The sequence below is a fragment of the Leuresthes tenuis genome, unplaced genomic scaffold (assembly GCF_036924035.1).
Source record: "Leuresthes tenuis unplaced genomic scaffold, fLeuTen1.0.hap1 SCAF_15, whole genome shotgun sequence".
Taxonomy (NCBI): Eukaryota; Metazoa; Chordata; class Actinopteri; order Atheriniformes; family Atherinopsidae; genus Leuresthes; species Leuresthes tenuis.
In genome coordinates this window covers 16,197,660-16,223,891 of record NW_027325369.1, presented here as the reverse complement: position 1 = coordinate 16,223,891, position 26,232 = coordinate 16,197,660, and the positions used below count along the sequence as shown (strand labels likewise).

Below are 26,232 nucleotides of genomic sequence, written 5' to 3'. Positions count from 1 at the left end.
AATATTTGGTCATCAACAGCACTTGTGTGTTGGACAGCTGTAAAACATATTTCTCTGGGAAGCATTGAGTCTGCAACAGAGAGCATCTGCTGTTTGTAGAAGATGGTGTAAGATGTCCAGAATAAGAAACTTAACAGCAAATATCCATGGTAAAAGCTTGATAATTAATATTGCCAATTGTGGCAGTTTTTCAAACTGCCAGTAATGACTCTGATTAGTCAGGCGGATTAAAGCTGTCAGAGTTCTTCTGGGAATAAGAAACTCAAATAAGTCAAACTGTAACATCATAGACTTCATAGGTTTCAGGGAGTGCAGTTAAGTGTAGCTTCAGTCCCATCAGATCAGGAAGATGACAAACAGCCCTGGGAACATGATAATCCAATACATGTGAAACCTTCTCAACTGGTAAAAAATTTCATACATTTGATATTACAAAAATGATACTAAGTTGAAAAGGATGACACCAGATTATGTTGTTACACAACTATAAAGTCATGGAGGGAAAATGTCAGAGGACTGACTGTTGACACATACACAGGAGACCTGTTTTCTTTTTTCAAATATCACCATCTTGACTCAATTTGAACTGAACGTGTATTCAAGAAAGGTGATCAATGTGACTTATATTACCATATTACCTATTGCTTTCTTTAGTTCTTTCTACAATATTGTACTGGATTGAGGTCAGAAATTTGATACAGCTTTTCAAAAGCAATAGCTTTATTCTTTATGTTTGATAGGCAAATACTGTAGTGAACATCCACAAGAGGAAAAAGGAAATTAAAAAGAAAAAAATCATATCATATTATACCATATCTGCAGAGTCTAAAGTCAGTCACATAGGTTAGTTTAGTGCTGGCACAGACAGGAAACAGCTGATGAGTCATGGTATTGCGATATATACCAGATCAAACGTGACAGCATATCAAGTTGGCAAAATGACTCAAACCACGACCCCACTGCCACCATGTGTAAGAGATGGGATCAGGTTCTTAAGCCGAAACGCAGTGTTTTTGTTTCTCCAACAACAATGCTTCTCACTTAAACCAATAGTTTCATATTTCCTCCTTTTGTCTGTCCAGCCTGTGGATTGGTCCACATTTTTAAGAAGGGGTTTTTTCAACCTGTGTAACCTTTACCAGCCTTTTGTGATTCAAGTTTTTTTTTCTGAGGTCCGCAAAAAGTGTCTTTCACCAACTTAAGTTGTAAAGTTCAGACAGTAGAGACATGTGGGGGCCTGTCTTACACCTGCTATTTCATGCTAACCATAGAAGTTCACAAAGTTTTGCCATGCTTGTGTATATAACATTACATAGAATTTAACACTATTCAGTAAATAAATTAACAACAATATGTTGATGTTTTAGATCATATGTATGCAGAAATGTAGAAAAATATACAGAGTTCAGATACTTTCAAGCACCATGGTCAAACGAGGCTGTCAACTTTCACATCCTCATCCATCCCATAAGAATATTTGGACTTTGAAAAAGACTAGAATTAGAAAAACACTGACAACTTTTATTGTTTCTCATATCAAAATCAACTTTTAAAAACAACAGTTTTAAAAACTTTTTCACATCTTAACATGTGTCTGCAGCTATGGTGGCCTCTTGTGGTACAAATGAATAAGTGCGTAAAGGTGCATTAATCTTACTGTCCAGCAGAGGAGAGCATGTTACTAAAATTGGAGGATGCCTCGAAATTCTGGAGCCCAAAGTGCACCTCTTATTCTAATTTCACTCTCCCTCCTCTGTTCGTCTATTTTTTTATTTTTTCAACTTATATCCTTCTTTTATTTCTTTTTGAAGTCGTCACTTATTCTGTGAGTTGAGCTGTCCACCTTCTTCCCTCCTCTCTCTTTCCCTCCATACTGTAGCTCTTTCACAGTCAACTTAAGTAAAGCTGCACACACACATACGATACCACACAAGCAGGCAAACCATACAATGGCCGTTTACTTAAGCTGTTTAGCAGAAATCCTTTTTTTGTCTCTGCTTTACCCTGCCGTCTCCTCCGTCTGAGTCTGCTAAAACCATCACTCTGCTCCTGTCTAACCTACACCCTCTGTTTTTGCTCTCTCCCACTCTTTATTCTTCCCTTTTCCCCTCTCTTCTTGTCTCCTCACCCTTACCCTTTCTTGTCAATCCCTTTGTCATGTTTTTCACTCAGTTCTTTCACCTCACTCATTTTCCTTCCTTAACTGTCTTCCTCTCCTTCTCTGTCCATCTCAAACTTGCCAAGAAATCTGTAGTTTTCTTCCCTTAGGCAAGCAAGTGTGTCAGAGTCATTGGGAATGACACCAGTTCCGTTACTCACTGAGGTGAAAGAGGCTGACATCTGATCTGTTGGAGAAAAAAATAGCTTGAGGGGAAAGGAAATGATGTTCATTTGTGTTTTTGGCTTTTTTCACCAAGGCAAATTTATATTGTATGACAATTTTCCTTGTAGAGGAACATGCAAAACTGTCAGAATGTTTTTGCATCAGCTATTCTTACACAATGTTAGCTATTATTTCCACTGCATGCGGACAACGTTTTTCTTCTTCTTTTTTTTTAACTCGTCGAGATCTACCATATGTTTTGGACTTACACTGCACACAAATTGAGCATAGCCAAAATGAATGTCAAAACTTGTTTCTGTGACAGGCACGCTCACAGAAATTCCAGGGAAGCCCTGAATTTTGAACCTATTTGGAAGGCATCTGGATCTTTTTAAGTGATCTTTATTGGAAGCGTAGCCGTAGCATCACTACCACTTTAGCTAAAGAGTTAAAAATGTCTGTAATTTGAAAGTTGATGATACAAACTGAAATAACAACTGTCAAATGTCATTGGTGGCCTACTTTGTGCAGATCTTAGCGTGCTACTCAAACACATAAACTAAAACATCATATCTGCATCAGCTCGTTAGCAATGCCATTAACTTGAAACACTACTGAGCTACTGACGTCCTGACATGGGTGAAGACCTCCAGCATCTTTTCAGATTCCACCATTTCACTACATCAGCATGCACTATAATTTGATTTGTCCTAATTTGAAATAGCTACTTTTTCCCGTTAAGAACATTCTAAAATTGCCTATAAATAATTAGATAACTACTAATGACCACCAACAGCTTGGCTGCCAGTTATTTGCCAGTTATATTACACAGCTAAATATGTGTTTTTAGGAATTCAATAAAATCTCAGGTGCGTTGTTAGATTTAACACCATTTACGCTCTGATTGTGTTTGTCTGTGCACATGTGTAATGGGCATAGGTTTACGAGCCCGTCACAACTCTCTCTGTCTGGCTCTTCGTCCACTCAAGTATCTCACAAACCCCTTTAACAACAAAGCCAGTTGGTATGTGTTTACATAAAGCTGCCCTCAGTGGCTTCTCTCCTTCTCTGCAGAGTCTGATGTACAGACAACAAACACCTCTCAGCACTGACTGAACAGGGGATTTATGGCTTCATAAACGTCTGGTTTGGAGATATAGTCGACGGTTACTGTTCAGGAGGCCACTTCGTGTTGGTGTCTGCTCTGTCAACATGTGAAACAGCGAGTTAAAGCTACAGTCTTGAAATCTGTGTGTGGCAGCAATTATAGTCTCTAAAAATGTGCCATTTCTGTTATGAGGGCAAATGTGTATATATATTTTCTTAGCAAGCTAAACTGTCTATTATGTTGTCAAAGTGTGTCTTTGTGGAGTAAGAATAGTCCTTTGTCCCATTCCTCTGCGAGCGGGTAGACGTCCCATTTTCTACAGGTGCATTGTAAAGTGGTCAGGCTGTATGAAGATCTGTGTGGGCCTGACACCTTGAGGTTCTTCCTCACGCTGTGCTTCCCATCCACAAAACCACCGACAAATGCATTAACACATTGACACAGGCCTCCCTGCAGGACCGGGAAGCAGAGGTGGGAGCCGACAAAACCAAAAAGTCTAATTTGCTTGTCAAAAATGATGAGGCATTTACAAACCCAATTCCAAAACCAGACTCGCATTAAAACTGACACTTTTTGTTTTTTTTGGCAGACGTACAGACAATATCTCCTACAGAAAAGAAAACAAACCAAGTTATTACACAGATATGAGTGTGGTTTCAAGAGTCTTATCCAATCAGAAAGAAAATGTGTTTATTGTCCAAAATGGTTGACCCTTACTACCATTAACCATCTTAAAATCTCTCAGATTTACCAACATGATTTCCAGAAAACTTGTGAAATGTTGTATAATGCAATAGGATTTAAATCTGTGATCTTTTTTCATAATTGTTTCGAACCATTATTTAACAATAAAAAGGATTTGATATAAAAGGAGCAGCCAAAGGATTCGATTTTCCAAGCAAGGATGGGTGTTGGCTTGTTCTTGCTTGGAAAGTCACCAATTTCCGTCAAACTCTATCAGGAAATCATCAGTAAGTTCCAAAAAATACTTGTCAGTGCTGGACTGCAAGGAACATAGGTCTGATGATTCAAAATCTACTGTGCATAATATAAGTAAATGATGGATGGAATCCAGGGAAGTCTCAGTTTCCAAAATATGGCAGAAATTGCTGTTTGATGTGTGTGATATTCAAGCCTTTAGGCAGCAGTGCATGAGAAACCCTCATATCAGTGTGATCAAATGAATCCACTTGAGCTTATGACCTTGGAAAACCATTTTCGTTGAGCACAGCCCACCATTTCATCCAGAGCTGCAACTTGAAACTGTAACACACAATGAGGAAGCCATATATCAACCCTGTGCAAAGATTTCCGTTGAGTTCTTTGGGGACATGCTGATCTCAGATGGACAGAAGAACAGGGGACACACGTTCTGTGGTAAGATGAGTCCATGTTTTAGCTTCTTTAGGGGAAAAGACTTATGTAACACAGGGAAGAAAAACAAATTGGCCTCTTTTGAAACATGCAAAAGCCAGCATTTGTGATTATACAGCGGAGCATCAGTTCCCATTGCATGGGAGACTTTGATATGCTACCATCAGCATTGTTTTTTTCCCATGAGCTTCATGTTGATATATCATTGATTGTAATGATATAACATCATTATCAACAATATATCAGCGGAACTTTTTAGATACAATCCAGTAGAGATGAAGATGCGTAAGTGAGTATGGATTTTTCAAATTCTAATCTCAGCCATGGCACCCAAACCTCATATCAAACAAAATGCGTATCAAAACTGGATCTTATCGCCGCTGCATGATAACAAAACATTAAAAAAACTCACTCTGCTGCTACTGACACAGGACAGGACTGCAGCCAAAACCTCCTCAGAGGAGTGAAGCCTTCACGCTGGAGAGTCACGATTCACAATGCTGGGTTTTCTCAATTTTATGCTCTCACACTCTCCATTGTCCTCAAGCTTTCACAGCTCCCCATCCGTGGGGTTTCAAAAGATTATGTGACATTGCCTCATCCTGTATTTGCAAAACGCCCTTCTTTCTCTGCCTCCACCCTATTTAAGGGATTTTTTTCCCGAAACACACGCACTCTATCTTGCAGTACGCTATAATTCTATCTTTTACTCCATCAGTCTTTGTCTCTTTGGGTTCGTCCTCACTTGATTCTTCTTTCCCAGTGTAAACAGAGATTGTATTGTGCCTGGGCAGATCTTGTCATCACTCTTGTTGACTGTTTTGTCTGTAGGAATCACCATGGCACTGTAGATTGAGATCCCTTTGATGCCCGTGTGCAAACCGGTGTTTGTGCTCACTCCCCCTTGCCCTGTGTTGACACTGCAAAAAAACAAAGGGGCTTAGTTTGCGGTGTCTTATAGGGCAAGGAAATAAGGGATTTGAAAACCTGTGATGGATTTTTATCTAGACTAACAATAATAATCGTTGCCTAATTTGGTTTAGTGGAATAAAATACCTTCATTTGTTTCGTTGCTGAGAACCATTTTAGAAGATAATAACACTGCCTGATTTCTATTTATCTTAGTTTAGCTAACTGAAAAGACAACTGTTTGAATAAGTGAGCATTTGGTGGTTGGTAGATTTAGTTACTGGTTGACAGAACCAGGTTTGTTGCTGTGCTAACTGGTGACTTGGTTATAACATAGTGGCATGAGAGTGTTTTTGATTTCTCATCTAACTCTCAACCAGATTAAAATGAATAGCTTTGACCAAAGAATGGAACTTCTAGCACATAATAAATCACTGTAAAAGCTCCCAAATGTCTTTCCAGGATAACCACAATGGCAAATGAGACCACATTAGCCACTTAGGTTTAAAGAAAATACTTTTCTTTTTTTTTTTTGGTGCACATGTACATCTTCAGAAAGTGAAGTTATATTATAAATTACATAATCCAATAAGAGGATAGAGTTCTAACAATATCAGATCTGACTATGAGCTTGTTTGCTTGAAATCTTTTTTGCGAATCTGAGACCGCAGGATGTGAACGTGGCTAGTTTCACAGCTTTTGTCAGAGTGGAAAACTATATTCAACAATTGTGGTCTGGTGGTTTAGAGATTGGCTCTGATTTGACCAACTGTAAACACTGGCTGGATCCCCTATGCTAAATCGCTGTAAAGCATGACCACAAGATTCTGTGTTGTAATTTTAATCTTTACAGGGCTTCATCCTGCCTACAGACAAACACTAACTCCTGCAAACACACATAGAATTCATACTTGTGCCCTTTAGTCACACACAATCATGCATGCAGTTCCACGTGCAGCTTTATGAAATGAGTGTTATTGTGAATTGCCTAAACAGTCATCACTTCCTGGACCTGTGATTTAAGGATCACTGTCTGACCACACTCACTCTGTCTGCCTCCAAAGCCACTGTCACCAGACACGCTGCTCTACATCTCACTCAGCAGACGTATTTTCCAACAGACCCTAAGTGCTGACGATGTTGACAGTATGCACAATTCCAAACCTCTGCTTAAATATCTATTACACGTGCCCAGCATTATGTCACTGTGAGCCTTAAAGTTAGACTTTCAGTTGAAAGGAAGCCAAAAAGAAGGCTGCAACTGTTGCTCCTTAACTGTTGGATGAGTAAATAATCAATTAATACTAACCAAATCAAGGAGTTATCCTATCAAAGTAAACTTTGGGAAAATGCCAATTTCATGTTCACAACTTGTTTCTGCTTCCTCTAAGTGGCAAAAAAGATAACACATTAAAAACCATAAGAACACAGCAAATAGCTTCTATTAGCAAGTATTATTTTAAATGACTTTTTATGGCAATTTGAATTTGTGCACAAAAACCAAAGTAAAAGCAACCAGAGTGTGTTAAAATGTCTCGAATTTGGCAAATTATGAAACTGTTCTTACTCTGTCAGGTGAAATACTTTGCTTATGGCACATGCTCAGAAAATGCTTAAGTTTCCTGTTAATCTGGAAGACACAAATGTTCTTTCGATCCCTTTTTACACTGGTTAAAAAACCTACAAACACCTGCTTACATCTGGCTTTTGAGTGCAATGAGAAAATGTTTAATTGGCATTCAGTCTCACATCAAATGATTCAGGATATTCATCAGCTCTTGCTTGGCACGACTTGTTGGATTGCGTGTTATTAGTATGCATCTTTTCTATTTTTGCATGCCATTGCATGGCATGGCATGTGAAGGGCCACAGCCATTTTTCATATGAAATAATGCTTTGCATTAATAGAAGTTATATGCAAAATTATGCTTTGATGTTTTGCCAATCGATTATCTGTCATTTCTTTTCTCAGTCCCCAAGACAAAACTTGGCTTCTGTTGGTTTACAGCAGTCTTTAAGCAATGACACAGATTTCAATCAGTGTGAAGTTTGGGCTTTAATGAGGTCTTACCAAGATATCTAAATCCAATCCCACTGAACCACTTAAGTGCTGCTTTAGCTTAGGTTCAAGGTTATTCTGAAGGGTGAAACTTTGCCCCAGTCTCACCTCTCTGGAAGACTGAAAAAGATTAAAAGAAATAAAAAAAATTAAAAGAAATTGAATTAAATCAGAATCTAATCATCTTTTTTTTGTTTACCCCAAAGGGAAGTTAAAATGGGCCTGTTTTTAGCACCATTCATCACTGCTTCAATTCTGACCATTTACCCGTGCTTATGAAAGATGAAAGAACTATTACTGTGTGTGTGTGACTGAAATCAGACTTTTAGAATTCAGGGAATCATGTTAGTTTGGTGGAAATTGTATGAAATGAAGTTTCTCAAAAGCACACTAATAGACCCAGACAATGAGGTTTTGAATCACAATCTCATGTATAAACTCAACCAGATTTAAACGGGCAGAACAGTCCATCTTTTTTTTCCTTCATATTTTTGTATAACCAGTAAAGTGTAAGAGTATATTAATGTAGCCACATGTCTCCAAAAGCTGCTCAGATCCACACACTTTTGTCAGATGGCTAAACATGTCAGAAAATGTGACTGAAAATCAGCCCATTAGGACTACATGTCAACTTGAGGGTGCCTAAAGCATTTTCCAGACTGTTTCTCTACTCTAATAAAATCCAGATTTTATGACTGCATCATCTGATGAAAAAGACAATGGCTCTGCGGTGAATTCAGCTATACTATGTACAATGATCTCCCTCAAAGAAAGTTAGACATGAAATTAGATTAAATGAAAAAATACGTCATTTATCCCAAAGGGAAATTATGTGAAATTTTTATGTTAGACATGGCAGATTGTTTTGAATATGTTCTCATACAGTCCACAGCATGCAGGCTGATAAGTTGATTCTGAAGCCATGCAAGTATACTGAGACAAGGATGGTGGTCCATTTAAATGACAGGGTTGAGTTTTATCTTTAGCTTATCTTAACTTAGCATGTATCTGGACTGACTTTGGGGATGGTACTCACAGGGTGATGGTGACTCACAGGGGCGTTGGATTTTTCAGCTCATGCTTCACTTCATGGCCAAAACGTTTAATTTTGGTCTCTTCTGTCCAGACTATATTTTCTTACATGCCTTTTTTTTTCTCAAGTACTTACTTTTTTCTGACCACCCTTCCATGCATTTCAACTTTGTGGAGTGTATGATTGACAGACATGCCAATCTTTTTTTTTTGTTAAACTTTGCAGCTTCCTCCTCGTTAACTTTGGCCTCAGTTGGTATATTTTTCATAACATGGTACCATAGAGCTTGTTGTATTACTAGTTTATCGGCCTGGAGACTGCTTTGGACACATTTTCCATGCATGCGCAGTACATTGGAGTCTAAAAGAAAACTTAATGTGTTTCTCCCTAAGTTTGGACCATTTCCCTCCATTAATGACTGTAATTTTTATTACTTATATATCTTCTAAAATAAATATTATATCTATGATTGTCTGAAAAAGACAGTCTGATGTTCACATCCATGTCAATCCATTTCTGATCAATTTACAGGAGGCATGAAAGGAGCCAGGGGCTTGAACCATGTTTTTATTTTGTTTCCCTTTACCTTTGTCTTGTTACAAATTGAGTCCACTTACATAAAAGATGTGGCAAAAGAGTATGTGAATGCTAGTTTTGGTACTGTGTTTTCCCTTCCTCTGAAACTGTTTTTTACTCTGCCCTTCAGTGCGGTCATTCAATATAAGTGGGATTTTGATTACCCTATTGGGTCAAATCTGCCTTTTATCTTGGATGGTCTTCTACCCATGGGTGAAGTTAATTCTAAATTGTTTCAGTAACTGTAAACATGTATCTTATCTGGAAAAATCCTGACAGTGACTTTCAGAAAGTAATATCCTCAAAACTCGGTGGTGTTCCAGCTTTCTCCATTTGGAGTAGTGACCAAAGAAAGATGACCCCCCACAACCTCCAACACTGGCCTTTGTCAACTTGAAGCCACACTACCGCTCATCAAGTGGACCACACACGAAGTTAGAGGAAGTACAACAAGCCCAAATAGGAAGCAAAAAGAAACAGGCGAGAGAGGCAAAAGGGAGAGGAGTTAACGGTGTTGTTATCACAGAGGGGGGAAAAAATGAAATGGTGAGTAGTTTTTTCCGCCATAAAAACTCATAATGTATGTTCACCACCTCCCCCATGTGTCAAGTGTGTTATCCTTTGCATCTCTCATCCACAAGGCAGTCTTATTTCTCACAATGTTGCTGTTAAAGTATGTTTGGTTTATTTTCTTTTTATATGGAGTTTCCGTCATGCTCCACTCCCACTGTGGTTCCAGCACGACTGGCCAAATGGCAATAAAATGCTCAAAGGACATCAGAGAGGGAAAGGAGACCTATTTGTTAACCCAACAAAATCTCCAGTGGTTAAAAAGCCAATCAACATGCTACAGAAAGAGAGCAACACTCTGTTTGAGTGATGTAGGAGAGGCCAAGACAAGTGGCTTAACAGCTGAACAGAAGTTTCTCACCAGTCAGAGTCTGTGCAAAAGATTGGTCAGTAGTCAGCCAAACACGAGTTCAGTGATTTATTTTAGGTTGTTCTTTTTATACACAAGGCCAATTACAACCCAGCCACACTGCAAACTATAAGAAAATAAACACATTACTGTACACATATAACAAAAAAAAAAAACAGAACTAAAACTGAGGAAACTTTGGCTGTATTTAAAAGATAAATAAAGTTATAAAAACAAGAGCTTTCATCTTGTGTCTGCTCAAATTAGGGCTTTGAAATATAAGAGTGGGATGACTGAGTACCATGTAGAGTGCTTTATGGGGATATGGAGAATTGGATTCAAAACAAAAAAGATTTTCTTTGCCTCATTATGATTTATGGAGCCATGAAATTTAAACCATCACAAATCTGTACATAGATAACCTCTAGATTTGCATAAGATCTGTCAATTAAAAAAAAAAAAAACAACTTGCAGATTCACAGAAGATATTTTTCTACTTCAATGTGCAACAAAGAATAAGAAAAAAAACACATGTTGTGGAATATCAAAAAGCTATTACATCATTTCTGAGAGAGTGAATCCCTGTAACTGGGAGAATGAATTCCTAATTGCTTTTATGAATAGGTATGAATATGGATGCACTCCATGTTTCTAGGTGGTTGGGTGACCAAATAGATACAAAGATGATTTTTCAGTCCCATACAAAGGGATGTGAGCCTCAGGGTGCTAATCACTAGCCAATTCAGCAGCCATTCCCTAGGTTTCCTAGGCTTAGCGTGCCAGTTGACTTGTTTGTGATTATCCAACTCATGCTGATTGGCAGCTGAACCAGATGCAGTCATTCCCCTGATGTCTTGGTTTCGATGTGCTCGTTGCCATCCTTGGTGTGGTACTGGCTGGCTATGCCATGCTAATGACGAACTGGCATGCTGTTGACGAGCCGAGGCGGTAGCTAATGCAGAAGGCTTCTTGATTGGACACACGAGTTGTCGCCTTCTCATTTCCGACCGCCTGCCTTTCATTTAATATGAACAACTTTTCGGGGCTAACACTCACCGGATCATAGCTGGCTTCATTAATTTTGTCCCTTTTACTGCACCAGACTTCCTTGGTTATAGTATATTTAAACATGTTTTTAACATTGACTCAAAATAAACAAAAATTACTGTAATGTAGAGTTTTAGGGATGTATCAGTCTTTGACCATACAGAAATATTACTAGAAACTGGTGTTGATTTTAGGTTTTTGTTCATAGAAAACAAACAAAACAGTTTTAGCCACCAAACAAACATCTTCTCTATCCTTTTAAATGCTCAGCCTAACATGTTTCACTGTCCTGGAGCATTTCCTCTGAGCTCTGACACTGGTATACAATGGGTCACTTGGATCTCCCAGCGCTGCTCAGTGACCCAGTCACTGTCTGGGTCATCACATAGGTCTGGAAGTTGAATAGCTGTAAGAACACACACTAATCTGTGAACACTTGATGAAACTGGTCTTAAGCTCCCCCTCTACTGTCCTGCCTGCCCCTCGTGGCACTTGCAGCCATGCTGAAGAACAGGCATGTAAACCATTTAGGCCTGACACCAGTTGTTTTGACTGAGAGCACTGAGGCACTGACTTATTGTGCAACACAAGGCAGAGCCTTTAGCTTGGCCGGCTATAATGCTGGAATCCCAACTGCATACTCACCCTCTTAAAGAATGGAAAAATATTTCCCAGAGAAGTGCAGTTAATCATATCAGAAAGTGTTGATTTAAGATTAAGATTACTTTATTGTCATGTAGTCACATGAAATTACTCCTCCACATTTGACCCATCCAGGTTGGCACCTGTTGAACACACACAAGCACATGCACACACACTCCTGGAGACAGATTCAGCCAATCACAGCTCTTACGCAGTGGAGTTTATTTCTCATCACTGCACAATGCAGTGCATGGTTTTTAGGAGGCATTCAGAGCCATATCAGTATTGACAGGACAAACAAATCCCTAATTCTAATTGTTACAACTGAATCATCACCAGTGGGATAATGCCAAACGGTTACTTTCATTTGCTTAAGCAAAGCAGTGCATGTTTATCTGAACAGCTTATAACAAGTGCAACGATATTTGAATAAATTTGAATCAACATAAGCTTTTCATCATGACTCTCAGGATGTCAGCGTTACTTTAGTCAATATTAAAACATGAGTATGTGTCTTAGTGAAATGCTTTCACCATAAATCATCAGATGATCGTATTTCCCTGCCACGCAGCATCTCACATCTCTGTCCACTTCATACGCAGACCAGCAGCTGTGAAGGTCTTGTGGTTATTGTACTTCTTCAGTCAGAGGACGCAGCAGGGCGTGTCAAACCACTGCATACTTGCTACATTAACAAGCAGGCTTGAAAACACAGACCAGGGTTCTGTTTCAGGATGCATCGTAATTTGATAATCTGATTTATTCAATTGCATCATACAAGGATAAAATGCTCAACATTACAAAATGTTCCAGATGGAGGTGTATGAAGTCAATGAGAGGAAAGTGATCTTCTCACCAGGGCCCCCACTCTTTTTGATTAGGCCCCATTTGTTTCCAAACTATGCTGCTGATTAAAGCAGCTCAACTCTAAACTGCTTCTGACATTTGAGGGAATACTTGTGAGGTTTCATGACGAAGACCTGAACACGCCTGCATTTTGTTGGTGTGGTCTCAAACCTTCCAAAATTATCCCCCCACAACTCTTTTACCACCCAGATAATGATTCATTACAGTTGCAAAGCTCCACATGGGGTTTAACAACTTATTATTCCTGTAAAGCCCAGCCTGCACGCCTTGCCAATAAACAAACATTCTGTAATTAGGCTATTTAAAACCTGAAAGTTGGACTTTACAGCGTTCACACTTGGTGGTCTTTAAATTCTTGATTTCTTAATCAGAGTTAATGCTCACGCTGCTGTCTGATCAAACAAAATATGCTTTCTTGATTTGTTAGCTCACTCAAATGTTTGAATGTTACTGTGCAGCATGATCTATGTGCAACGCCTGTTGGCTGTTTTCATTCTCATCTGCTGGAGATGGAAAGTTTCTCTGTGTTCATCTTAAATCTGTTACATGCACTGATGACTTTGTGAATCTATATATAGATCTAAAGCTATATGTTATATGCAGGAAAACACTTTAGTGAACTTTTCTATGACTCAGCACTGAGCACATTCATGTGCGTTTACTTATTTCTTTGTGAGGAAGAAGTAATAGATTACATCTTCCTTTCTTTTCTTCTTTTTTTCTCCCTTCTCAAAGCCAAGCAAGAGAATGTTAATCTGTGGGACACTGGGTCCAACACAATGACAGAAAACCTGGAACACTCTTAATTGCCATGCCATTTTGTACAAACATTCGCTTTTCTCAGATGATAGAGCTTGTCCCCAGACTCTCTTGATGTATTAAAAGGCCATTTAATCACCTCTCCAATAAGCCACCTAATAAAAGCAACTTTTTCCTCCTTCAGTTTAACCAGTGTGTGCTTAGATCTTTAAGGGAAAACCCGGGCTGCCTTAATGAAATATCCTGAGCAGCTCCTGCGCACGAGGGGGCCTGACTCTTAGAGAAATTTGATCCTGCATTCGACCCTTTAAAGGGAAATGGGATGAGTCTGTTGAATGGAGCTTTGAGTGAGTTTCACTGGAGGCTCCAAAGAAAGCGACGGACAGCAGCAGGACTCACCAGCGCAGCGCGTGAAAGCACTGATAAGAAATGAATGAGTAAAAAGAGCGACGGAATGACAACGTGAAGGAGAAGTTATGAGCCGAATTGCAGCGATTTACCGGGGAAGGTGCCCGTGAGCGCAGAAACCCGACACAGAGGGGGATAACACAACAAAGTCACAAGGTAAAGCCGCTCAAGGGGTTTGTTGTGGAGGAAAATCACAGAGAGTGGTTTGTGTTTGACTTGTCATATTCTGTCCGGTCACTCGCTGAATTTAACGGGACGCGCAGAAGGACACGTTAAACCCGCTCTCTGGAGGCTGTTGGAGACAAAAGACGCCGGTGCTGCTGTGTATTTTGAGAGATGTGTGCCTGAACTTTTTTTTTTTTTTTGCTGACTGACGGTTTATGGTTGCTGCTTTGCAGTGCGCACACCTGTTCCTTGTGGCCTTATTCGTGCAAAACGTTGACCACTGTGTGCCCTTGGCGTAGCTCTTAAAACCGTTAAAGCAACACCAAGCCAGCATGTTAAGCAAGAATAGGAAACGTGCATCATTTCCCCCTTTTTTTTTCTTTCTTTTCCCCTCGTCTTTTAGGTCCACGTGGACAAATAATAATAGTACATCCATCAGCTTGAGCTATGTTCTGTGACGTTTTAGAGACTGTTCCCATACTGAGAGCATATAAGGTATATTCTGTCTTGGACTGTATGGTTAAGAGTGTCTTTGAGAAACAAAGCCTCTCTCCATGCCCTGCAGTGCTGCTACTAGAAAGCCAAGACTTGAAAGTGTGTTTAGAGGACAGGATAGTTGCAGAGGTAGATGTTTACACCTCAGTGCAGAGGAATGTCAGGCCCTGTGTTTAAAGCTGAGACTGATAATGACTGTGGTCAGTGTGCTAAGGCCTGTCATTAGCTTGCCCAAGGAGAGAGCAGCAGGTTTGCTTTCCTGGCAAAGGTTAGAGGTGGAGAGGATGTGGAGGAAAGAAGGGAGGGTGGGAAAGGTGCTGCAGGAGGAGTGGGAAGGAGTGCAGGAGGAGAGAAAGTGAAAGAAGAGGCAGATAAGAAGGTAAACGTGGGTAGGATAAAGATGAGGTGTCCTGCAGTCCGACAACTTCCTTTGAGCTTTACACTCTTTTAAATGCACAAATGAAGTAAATGTCAGTTAATATTAAATTTGTAATCTGAATTATTGTAAGACAGCAAAGGGGGGGGTAAACATCAGATTTTTCTTTTTAAAAACTGAACCTGTTTTTATGAAGTTATCCTTTTTAAATTCTTCATTTTGCACAGATAGGGTCCGAGGTGAAGAAGCTGCACTGGAGATGCTCCCCCTTTATTTGCAGGAGTACAGTCTGAGCTGCAGCTGTAAAATGCCACTAATCTAAACAAAAGCGTTTAGGCCGACTTGACTGGGCGAGAGTCGACAGAGGTGCCCCCCTTTGTTAAACACGTGTGGCCACAGCGGAGAAGATTAGGCAACATTGAACGCGTGCATACTTGAGTCCCTGTGCTCTCAGATGATTTGTCTGTGTCACCTTGTGTAGAAACTGAGATCTGCCACACTGACACGAGTCTGCAGCGACTGACCCAGATTTACGCACGCGCTCCTGTGCTCTCTTTTTCATTTTCCAAAACACTGGGAGGCCAAGTTGGACCTCAGCAGAGACAACAGCAGTGGGGATTTAAAATGTCTGGTGGGGATGATATCACTGAACCACCTAATCACTTACATCACCACAGCTGCATGCTCAGCAGTGTGTCAGTGTGTGAGGGTGTGTGTGTGTCTGCGTGCACGTGTGTCTGTTTTCAATCTATTTCTCTTTATCTCCATCTGTGCCTGTCTGTGCTCTGGTAAGCGAGCGCTGGAGAGTTGTGACTGTCTGCCGAGTGAGTTTTGAATAGGTCTTGATTGAGGAGGTTCCAGTCAATGGAAGGAGTGACTTGAGACTCGCACATGTGCTCCATCCGACCTCCGTTTGGCACCTCGCAACCTCCGTCCTCCTCTGTGCGAGGAAGCAAAGGCGAAGTCACAAAGCCGGAGAGAATCGTTGCACAACGTCCCATCCAAACTATTTTATTGCAATCTGTGATAGCTTTCAGGCTTTGAATAAAAATCTCTCCCTGCTGGATACCAAATCTCACTCACTTTGAGGAATAATGCAGTCTAAAGCTGTCAGTAGTCAGTGGAAATCGCTCGTCCGTAGGGGCAGCCGTAGAAACTATCCTGCTGGGATCGTTGCTGTGGCGTTTCCATTCGGTCCTCTTTCCCAGTGTTTGCTCTGGCCGTGGCTGTGTGCGAGCTCCTGCAGCTGATTGGAAGTAGAGAAGCTTTCAGGTCTGTCACATCTGTCTTTCAGTCCAGGAGAGGACTCCCAATTCTGGGCCACCTCTCTACATTCTGGGTGGCCCAAGCGTTAACCAACATTGCTCTACCAATGCTGATGTTTGGTAGTTTCTCCTGACACCTGAATGTTTCCAGCACTGGCACATGTCAAAAAGACACCAGGAGAGACGGCGCGGAGGAGAATAGTATCTATTAGATTATAGTGTATATTATACTCGTTTCTGTAAATACTTAGTCCAATGGAGCGTTCTCCAGCAAAAGAAGAAAAATAGTTTGGTTTAATTTTTGTTGTGGGAGTTTGTGTTACTCCCACACTTCATGAGCATCACTTCACTGCCGACACACTGGTGATGTGAGGTAATGCAGAACCAACTGTAATCTTTGTTGCCTTATTGCCTCACAGCTTTACTCTTTGAGATCAATCAAATGACTCCCTGGTACAGTTACTATGAACTAAGCTCCCTGTGCCCAACAAGCTAAGAGTGCTAAAGGAATTGACTTGGGTAGAATTAGCATTGCAGTGCTAAGCGTGTTTTACCAGCAAATGGCTTGTATACACTCAGCTGTTTCAGTTCCATGAGGAAAGCTTGGCCTCCTCTCTTCCAGCTTGCCACAGTGTGACCCTGAAGGGCTCATTCAAGCTGGCCTATCTTCCCTCTTCCATCCAGCTTTGCTTGACCTTCATACCCCCGATTTTGCCCCAGAGAGACGGACGATGTCTGTAGTTGGACCTTGGCTGTCCAGTCTGGCTATAGCGGTTTTCTGGTGAAACCTCCGCAGCATGACTTCTGTAATTTGTTTGCTAGGCCTGTATTTATGAGCATGCTAATTGTAGGGAGGACTATGGTGCACTTATAGTTGCTGGACTTTGAACGGCTGCTGTTTTGCTGACGCTGTCTGGCTGCACTTTGATTCCTATCTGAAAAATAAACCCTTCTACAGTCTCTGAAATTCATTTTGGCTTCATTTTGACAGCTCAATATCAGCATCATGCTCATTTGTTACCAGTTTACACTGTACGTCTTTCACCGTATATTTCCTGAGAGAATAGAGTCCACTATTGAGTGCACCTCAGGTAAAAATAACTTCAGCGCCCCAGTTTCCCACATTCAGCACTTGGCCCATTCATTGTCACACATTCTTTCCTCCTTTCTCTGCTGAGGCGAGCTGACGGCCCCCCTCTCTAGCTGTGATGGGACTGTCATGCAGAAAGACACTATTGTCCTGTGCAGGATCCCATTTCGCTCCTTCCTTGTAATTAAGAAGGGATTGGATGGCCAGGGACTTGTGGGTGGGGAGGGGGCAGAGAGCAGGGGATTGGGTTAGTAGGTAATTGGGCTAAAATGCAGAGCTGACCTGCTTTGTGGCTGGCAGGCCTGGGAGCCTACACATATGAACCAGCTCCCCCACTGATAGAGCCTCCCTGCTGAGGTTTTGTTCTGTGTGTGTGTGTGTGGGCATGTGGGGAGATGGTAGATGAAAGGGAAAAGGAAGATTCAGGCTGTGGTAATCCGCTTGTTTCTTTGTACATAACATGTATATGTATAAATGTTTATTTTGTTAAAATGTCACTTAGCAACACAGAAAAGGAGAGAAACTTTCATTAAAGTCGTGTCATTGTTGAGTCATTATTGGTGTTTTGCTTATGCTCGCATTTCCTTTGTGAATCATGGGAAGTGCGGTCAGCCAAGTGGATTTTAGATGTTAAATCGCTTCTTTTTTTTTCTTTCTTCTTGTGCTGTAAATGAAAACAGAGGCCTAACTACTCTAGGAAATATCATTTCAGGACTTTTCAGGTTGAAACAATTCATTCTTAACAAAACAGTCAGACCACATGAGCATAAAGTTTACTTTTTTTTTTTTTCTGACCTACTGTCTAGTCTGAGTCCAGAGGCAAAGGCCCGAATCCTCACCATGGCTGACGTGTTGGAGAGCAGCGGAGCAGGAGACGTAGGAACAGCCAATGTGGACTGGCAGAAACGCTGCATCGCTCTGGAGTTGCAGCTGCTGAGGTTCCGGCTACAGGCGGGGAAAATCCGAGAGCTGCTAGCAGAAAAGGTGAGATTGAAAAGCGTCAGGAGCGGTATAGCAAACAAAGGTTTTAGGTTTCCTCAATCAGGAACACCAGAGACTTTTTGGAGAATGTGCGGACAGTTTGATCTGGACACAGCTGGAGATTCTCGGCTGGATATTTGCTCTCTCAGCTGGAAATGTAGTGGCATCTGAGTAGAGTGCAGAGAGCGCAGAACATTATGCAAAAAGTGCACAACTGAAACCACCGTGCTTTGTTCACAGCGCGTTAAGAATGGCAGATGAGGCTCTTGCATGTTCTTTTTCTTCTTATCTTACTGTGTCTATATCAAAACAACATATTTAGATGTTTCTATTTCTCAGGTCAACTGAAAAAAGTATGATGTAACTTTTACATCGGTGCACAAATCCCCTCATCATGAATACTCACTGATCTGCTGGGCTTCCTGATCAGCAGCTTGCTGTGTATTCTCCACATGAAATGAGAAACGAATGCTGCAAACTGCAAAATGTTGCTGGTAAATGTTTAAAACCGAGAGCAGGTAGGTGTAGCTGCCTGAAGAAGCTACCTAACAAACCCAGGTGTCGCTCCATGCTTTGGAACTCATGCAGGATTTTGAAATGTTTTGTGGAAATCTTTCAACTTTTTCCTAATCCTAACCAAGTAGTTCTGGTGCATAAATCCAACCAAATGGCATCTGAGGACAAAAGCAAAATATAACAACCAATAAGTAAACAGAAATCTTGCTGAGACACATTCGCAGTGCGTCTTTTTAAAGGATTTTGTTGTGAACATTTAAAATATTGCCAAATAGAAGAATTAGTTCAAGGAAGGCTCTATTACCTGGTTTGGACTGAATAAACTAGAATCCAAAGTGTCGTCAGAAGATGGTGTTGGAGGCTAATTTATGCATGGCTCTAAAAACGGAGAAGTAATCGCGAACTGGAAGCAAAACCAAGAAGACAAGTAACACTGGCTCCCCTGAAGAGAGAAACCAGAGAAATGTGTTTTTTTTTTTTTCAACCGCATAATGTTGTGTTAACAGACGATCATTCATGTGAACTAATCGTTTGCCAACTGAGAGCCTATCTGCAAAATGTGTAGCATGCTAGCATTTCACTGGCAACTGAGCAAAAACTAACCAGTATCAGCCGTTATGGATAACTTTAGAATGCCAACAAGCAAATTAAAAATTGTTAGGTAACAAAGTTCAGACCCATTTGTATGTGAGATTGAGGTTTAACAAAAATATTGGACTTTGATTCTGAATGTGACTGTCTTTTGTTCGGCTTAGCAGCGCCACAGAATATGTCACATGTTTGAACTCGGGAGTATGACTTCATGTAGCATGAATATTCTATTATGAACTGAATATGTGGCTTTTTGAAAAATAACACTATTGTGGAAATTAGATTTAAACATGTCACGCCACTTTCATCTGGAAAATATGACATGCTGCTAGATGTTAATCGTGATCTGACAATGTTTTCATGCGTCATACATTTTGCACAAGGAGACAATTACAGCACATAGATCAGTTTGAAATACTGATGTGGGTGACTGTGTGGAATTGCGTGAGTGAAAACGGATGAGATTGCCTGACATATCTGGTAAATGCTTGGTCCAATCATCGTGTGTCATCAGATGTTGGCTATAGTTTCTGGCAATGGGAATATTTAACACTTACTCATCGCTTCTGGTGCTTTCCCTCAAGTTCGGGAAATAACCACCAGCCTCCTGCCAAGTGCTTGTAAAATTGTGGTTGTTGTACAGCTACCAGACGGACTACCAGACACTTTGGAAAGTAATCAGCTGTCATCAGGATATTTACTTATATTCTGAAGAGTTGTTGCTAAAAGAGTGGAAGTGTTTCTATTGGAGATAAAATTGTCTTTAGCAGCATAAACCTATTTTCCTATCTTGACTTTTGTCGATTAATGAGGACTATTTTCTTTCTCTCTTCTATCCATCCAAATGGCTTCGGGTTGGTTTTGTCATAGTGCTTCACTGTTTGTATCGTCTCTAATTCCAGAGCAGTCGAGTGGTTCATTCAGCAGGATGTTTACAGTCCAAACACAACCCTGTGACTGATAAGAGCAGGACGACTCCTTGCTGTGTCCTATGTCAGGTCCTGTAAGGCTTCCAGCTCCTCTTTGAGACTCCATGCTGCATGCACAAATGTGTAGAATTTAGAAAGTGTGGGAACGTTATCGGTGAACTATCTCTTTTGCTAAAATCTTATTGGATGATGATACTCCTTAACCTGGCTATCTCCATCAGCCTGTCATAGATTATTGTTGTTACCAAATATCACAATAGTGTATAGAAAATAATGTGTATGCACCGTAACTCCCTCCTTCACTGACGAGGGGTGTGTCTGAACCACAGAGGCGATTTATGTTTTAATTACTGAATTCTCTGGGTTTCACAAGCGGACATAATCGTTTATGTGTTGTTCTTTATGTGCTGTCTGCAGAGGGCTTAAGAGTAAACACGTTTTTATTTTTCTTATTCCACGATTAAAATTATCCTCAATTTTCTCAGAAATGTAAATGTGTTCAGTATTGGGCTTATTTACATCTAGTTATGTGGTAACATCCATGTTAGATGGATTATTAACTACTGCTAATAAAGTAGTTGGTGACAACATTGCCTTATTACAAATTGGTATCAGCTTGCAAACATGAGCAGACATACTCTTTATGTTGAGTGTTGACTTCATATTCAATACGTTTTCATTTCAGCCATGATGCCAGAATAAGAGATTTCTTCATTCAAAATGGACTAATCACCCCCCCTCTTACAAAAACATGCACATTTATCGTCAAATGTTGTTTTTGGCCATGTTACTATCAACACTTTTTAAAGACTCGTAAATCTTTTACTCCTTGCCTTATAAATAAACTGTACTGTACACATTATACTGTACACTAACACAAACACAGAGTGCTGTTTAAGTGGAGGCCCGTGCAGCTGAGTGCGTTTTTCTGAGTTGTTTTTTTTTTTTTTTTTGGATGAGGGGGGCAGGGGTGCCGAGTGACTACCATTCCGTCATGTTATTGCTGTTTGGAAAGACTGCTTCATGCTCTTCATCTCCCCTCTTGCCAAGTTAGGAGTGTTTTACGCATTGACCCACTTTGGTATGGAAAAACATGAAGGGGGGAAAAAAAAAAAGTTGATGTGGTTGCCTTTGACATGGCATTTATCTCCAGCGTCTGACTGTGAGTCAGAGAGATGAGCGAAGGAGAGAAGGAGATGCCCCATTTGCCTGGTGAGGAATAGAACAGGACAGTAACTGCGTTTAGGAATGCATTTCAGTTTCCGCTGTAGGCTGGAAACGCGTATGACAGGCACCAGTTGGCCTGTAGAAAAGTGATGCAACATTTGTAAAAACCATTATAGGATAATGAAGCGAGACAAAATGTTAAATATTCCAAGTCTCAAGAAATCACCTGACCTTTTTTTTTTTTTTTATAGGTCTGACAATTAACAACACGTGACATATTACATCAATATCAATATTTTTCTTTTAAACCTAAACTAATCCAAACTGCAGAAGCAGTGTGTGTGTGTGTGTGTGTGTGTGTGTGTGTGTGGAAAAACAAAGCACAAACCTTACTTTTTCCATAGGAATTAAGAGGATAAGGAGCAGCCAGATGCTACTAATCAAATGCATTTGATTAATTGATGACCAACGAGCGTGAGAACTTCTATTGAAGCCGAAGTTTTGACAATTTGCTTATTGTGAGCATTCAGGTGTGTGTAACACAACGCTAACAGGAAAAGAAAAGTGTGCCCATAGCAGCACAGTTGTAGTAAATGAATGCAGACAGATGGACATCTTTCCAACATCCTGCTGTCATGTGAAAAGAGCAATATAATCAGTCATTCATCGCTCTTGTTTGGAGCACATGAGAAGCTACCTGCCAGTAATCTGTAATAAAGTGCAGAGTTACAGGGACATAAGATTCTGGGCATCACATGTTCGAACGCTCCTACTTGCTTTTAAAAATACCTCCATGACTTCGGTTTAGGTCTCATTGTAGATCGTGGGAATCTCTTTAGAGATGAACGGCGTATCTTGACTCCAAAGCTTGCAACATAGCCCAAAAGGCCCATTTCTAAGACTGAATACAGATGCAAATTCTTGGCATTAAAAGCTGCAGTAGTTTGTATTTTGCTTTGCCCTTTCCAAGTTGGGATAAGGCTTTGAGGTCCCTTGCTGAGTGGTCTGTTGGTTGTCATCAACTACAGCCCAGTGTGCTTCCATGTGGTCAGTTTTTCATACAGACGGTGCCTGCTATACCTCTCACTCAACCATCTTGTGCAGGCTGTCAAGGCGCTTTACTTCCGCTTTTTCAGGTTCGTCAACGATGCGTTATCAGTTAGCATTTACGAAAATCCATTTTTGACATTTTGTGTATCAGTTTAATCTTGCACGTCTGCATCTCGATGCATCTTGTCATCTGATGAAGGGGGTACTAGGAGAAAGCCTCCTTTCTCTAAAAAGAATGTGGCAGAACGGCTTAGGTGTGCATTGTTGCATCTGAGCAAACCTCAAGAATTCTGGAACAATGACCCTAGGACAGACAACACCAAAGTGGAGATGTTTGGTCGTAACAATGCAGCAGATCTGCATAAACGCCTCATATCAGCTGTCAAGCATGGTGGTGGAGGGGTGATCATTTTGCTTGTTTTACAGCCACAGGACCTAGACACCCTGCAATCATGGAGTCAACCACAAACTCTTTTATATACTAAAATGTTCTAGAGTCAAAAATAGCCATCTGTCTGAAAGCTAAAGCTAGGCTGTGATTGGGTCCTGCATTGTAATGCTCGAAACAATATGATGATACAAATGAAACACAGCTGCTCATACAGATGTGCATACATTAAGATGAACTTCCACTGTTAATCAAGCAAACGTTAACCTGTCAGATAAACAAACGAGCTGTCAGGGTAATTGGTGAATTAAACTCTTGTCTAAGCTAATTTAGAGAAAAGTGAAATCATCTGTTTTTATTTCCGAGAAAGGCTTTCAGTGTTTGTTCTTCTGCCAGTAAAGAAACGCTCCCCAGTTTTCTAAAGCAAAGAGCAGCCACTGACTGTCGTTGGGCTTAAAACTCAAAACTTGTAGCTCCTATTATTGAAGGCATACTTTAAACTGTTGCAAGATGGATTCTCTCATGATAACATTATGTCCCAGGAAGGACATAACATTAGTCAAACTTAAAGTCTTGGATCGCAGCACCTATTTCTACTCGGTTTTAGTGCAATGCCCACACTGGAGAGCACTATATTGTGACTGTAATACATGTATTTTATAGTCCTAATAACAATGTAGCTGTAGTTGCCTCATTTTTCAACATGATGCCGATCATTTATGTTCAGTCTCATGTGTGTTTTGGCTGAATCCCTACCGAAGGAGTGCGATGACTGAGCTTCTGCAGTAGGAGGATTAAGTGTTTTCTAAAATAGACTACCGAGAGGGCCTGTAACGCTGAGGATAAATGTGAAAATGTGCACCAGTATTATTCATCCAGTTGTTGTAAAACAGTTTGAATCAAACTCAAATGTTATCTGCCTGCTTGTGTATTAGTTCTAATCTCCCTGATTTGAACTAATCATCGTGGCACGAATTAGAACAACTACCGAGAGATTTTCCAGTCTGGACCAACAGTTGCACTGTTGGCGTATTAACAAACGATTTTTTAAAATCAGTTTAAGGGAGAGGTTCAAGGATAAAGACTTCTAAAAGCTTCAGAAACCCTTTTTGGCCAGAAACGGACTGAGAAAGCTCGAACATTCTTCTCCAGAGGAACATAGAAGAGCAGACCGATACGAGAATCTTTGTTGAAACAAGAAATCCAGACAGTGTAGAGTTAGACTTTTTTTACAGAGCCGTCCCAGAATATAGGAATACCTCATTGGGAGGAATTTCTAAATTGGATGGTATTCCCACTTCAAGGTTTCCTTTCTTTACTTGGCAAATTGAATTCTAGACTAATTGGATTAATCTCTACCATAAGCTTCACATGGCCCGAGGAGCACTGCTATGACTTGTATAGATTCACTCTGGTGTGTATCAACATTTGTTTTCATGAGGAGACTTATTTGGATTACCTTCTTTTTACTAGTTGAACAGCAAAAATCTGTGTTTGGTCTCAAGGGTTTGTGTCGTCTGTTTATGGTTTGTGTTTAACTGTCTTGGGGACACGAGCGAGTTGGTTTCATGTACGTTTTTGTCATTTTGCCTTTAAAAGGCAGCACACTTTGCTCCATGTCTATGGGTTTTTTCGTGGAAAAATTTGATTTGGTAGATTATTACTGAGGCTTAATCAAAAGGCCGTTGTGGGTCACTGGAAGTGGTGTTTGGATGGTGGTCATCTCCCGTTTGAAAAGGGGTTTACTGATTAAACTGATTAAACAATGACTAACTATCAGCTGTGTATAAAAGGGTAATGATTAAACTTTAGAGGTTGTAAATGGATATTTCACAATTAAATCAATTCCGGATGACTTCTCCGTTCAGATTCTTTCTCTACTATTGATTTTTTTTATTTTTTTTTATGCTCTTTGTGTTGAGAGTTCCCACTGAACAGAGAAGTGAAGACCAGGACAGTTTTAACCTCCAGATTTTCAGATTCTGAGCACAGAAACCTGGAGAAAAATAAACTTGCTGTTTTAAGTTCTCAAGCTTCTGGGCTTGAAATGCAGTCTGTGGGATCAGATTGTAGACTCGCACACAGTGAGTGGATATTTAGATCTGTTGGCTGTTTATAGAACAGATGATCTTTCATCTTATCTCCACCTCTCTGGCTGCTATCAGTTCAACTGAAATTCAAACTCGAGGGGGGGGGAAGAGGAACATCGACCTCCCTCCCTCGATATTATACTGAAAAACAAAATTGGAGATTTGGCACTAATCTTTTTCTAATTTTTTTCTGTTACTGGGCACATGTCTGGCATAAGTAATGTCTGCTAATTTGACATAAAGTTTTATTCCATCTCAAAGCTACTTTCCAAGTTAATCAGAATGTATTTGACTCTCAGCCACAGGCATATGCATTTAAAATGATATTAGAACAAAGAAAAGGGTCTTAAAATGGTTGGTTGGTTTTCTACTAACTACTTGTGACAGGTATATAACTTCCATCCACTGTAGCTTCTAACTGGAGAAAGGTGTGTATCATGACCCTGCTACACAGATGGTATTTGCTGAATTAATAAAATGCTAATTTTAGTGGTTCTGTTTGGAAAAAATATACTATTTCAGCAGATTTATGCAGCTAGGAAACATGACCCCCCCCCCATCTCAACCACTTTGAGCGGTCTTAGCAGCAGAGGCTAGTGTGCCGTACTGTGGACCAAACAGATGCTGGATAGCTGACATAGTTGTCTCACGCCTGCTCAGCCACTCAGGCGCTGGACATGGAGATTTGATGTTATCGCTAGCTTACACAGTCTATACATATTTTAAAGGCATATAAGTTAGATTTTTGCCTTCAGATGAACCATCTGAATACATGATCATTTATTTTTCATCATTGCTACAGTAAGAAATATGGAAAAAACTGTTTTATAGTGTTTTGTTATGCGACAGGTGGTGTTGAAAAGGGATCCCGCATAAAGCACTCCTACATACAAATGCGTTATGCTCTTCTCCTTTTACATAATTGACTAATTTTCTTGCTTGATTTGGATCAAAGCTTCAGCAGTTCTGGCATCGCTGCAGTTTGTCCTTCAACAAACTGAACCTCGGTGTCAAATCCTTCTTGCAAAGATCACAGCAGAAATATTTAAAATCCCTTCAAATTTAGTGTTAATTTGAGAGAGTGGAAAACCTTCTGCTCTGATCT

The 26,232-nt window shown here is 40.3% G+C and overlaps 1 protein-coding gene across 1 annotated transcript in view; it reads left to right on the top strand.

Annotated features, from left to right (window-relative positions):
- The first annotated feature begins 13,902 nt into the window (after positions 1-13,902).
- plekhh1 (pleckstrin homology domain containing, family H (with MyTH4 domain) member 1) overlaps positions 13,903-26,232 on the top strand; it is a 32,181-nt gene continuing 19,851 nt past the window's right edge. Inside the window, exons 1-2 of the mRNA XM_072365079.1 lie at positions 13,903-14,180; positions 18,222-18,399. Of these exons, the coding sequence (XP_072221180.1) occupies positions 18,256-18,399 (144 nt within the window). The 5' untranslated portion in view covers positions 13,903-14,180; positions 18,222-18,255. The remainder of the gene's footprint in view (positions 14,181-18,221; positions 18,400-26,232) is intronic.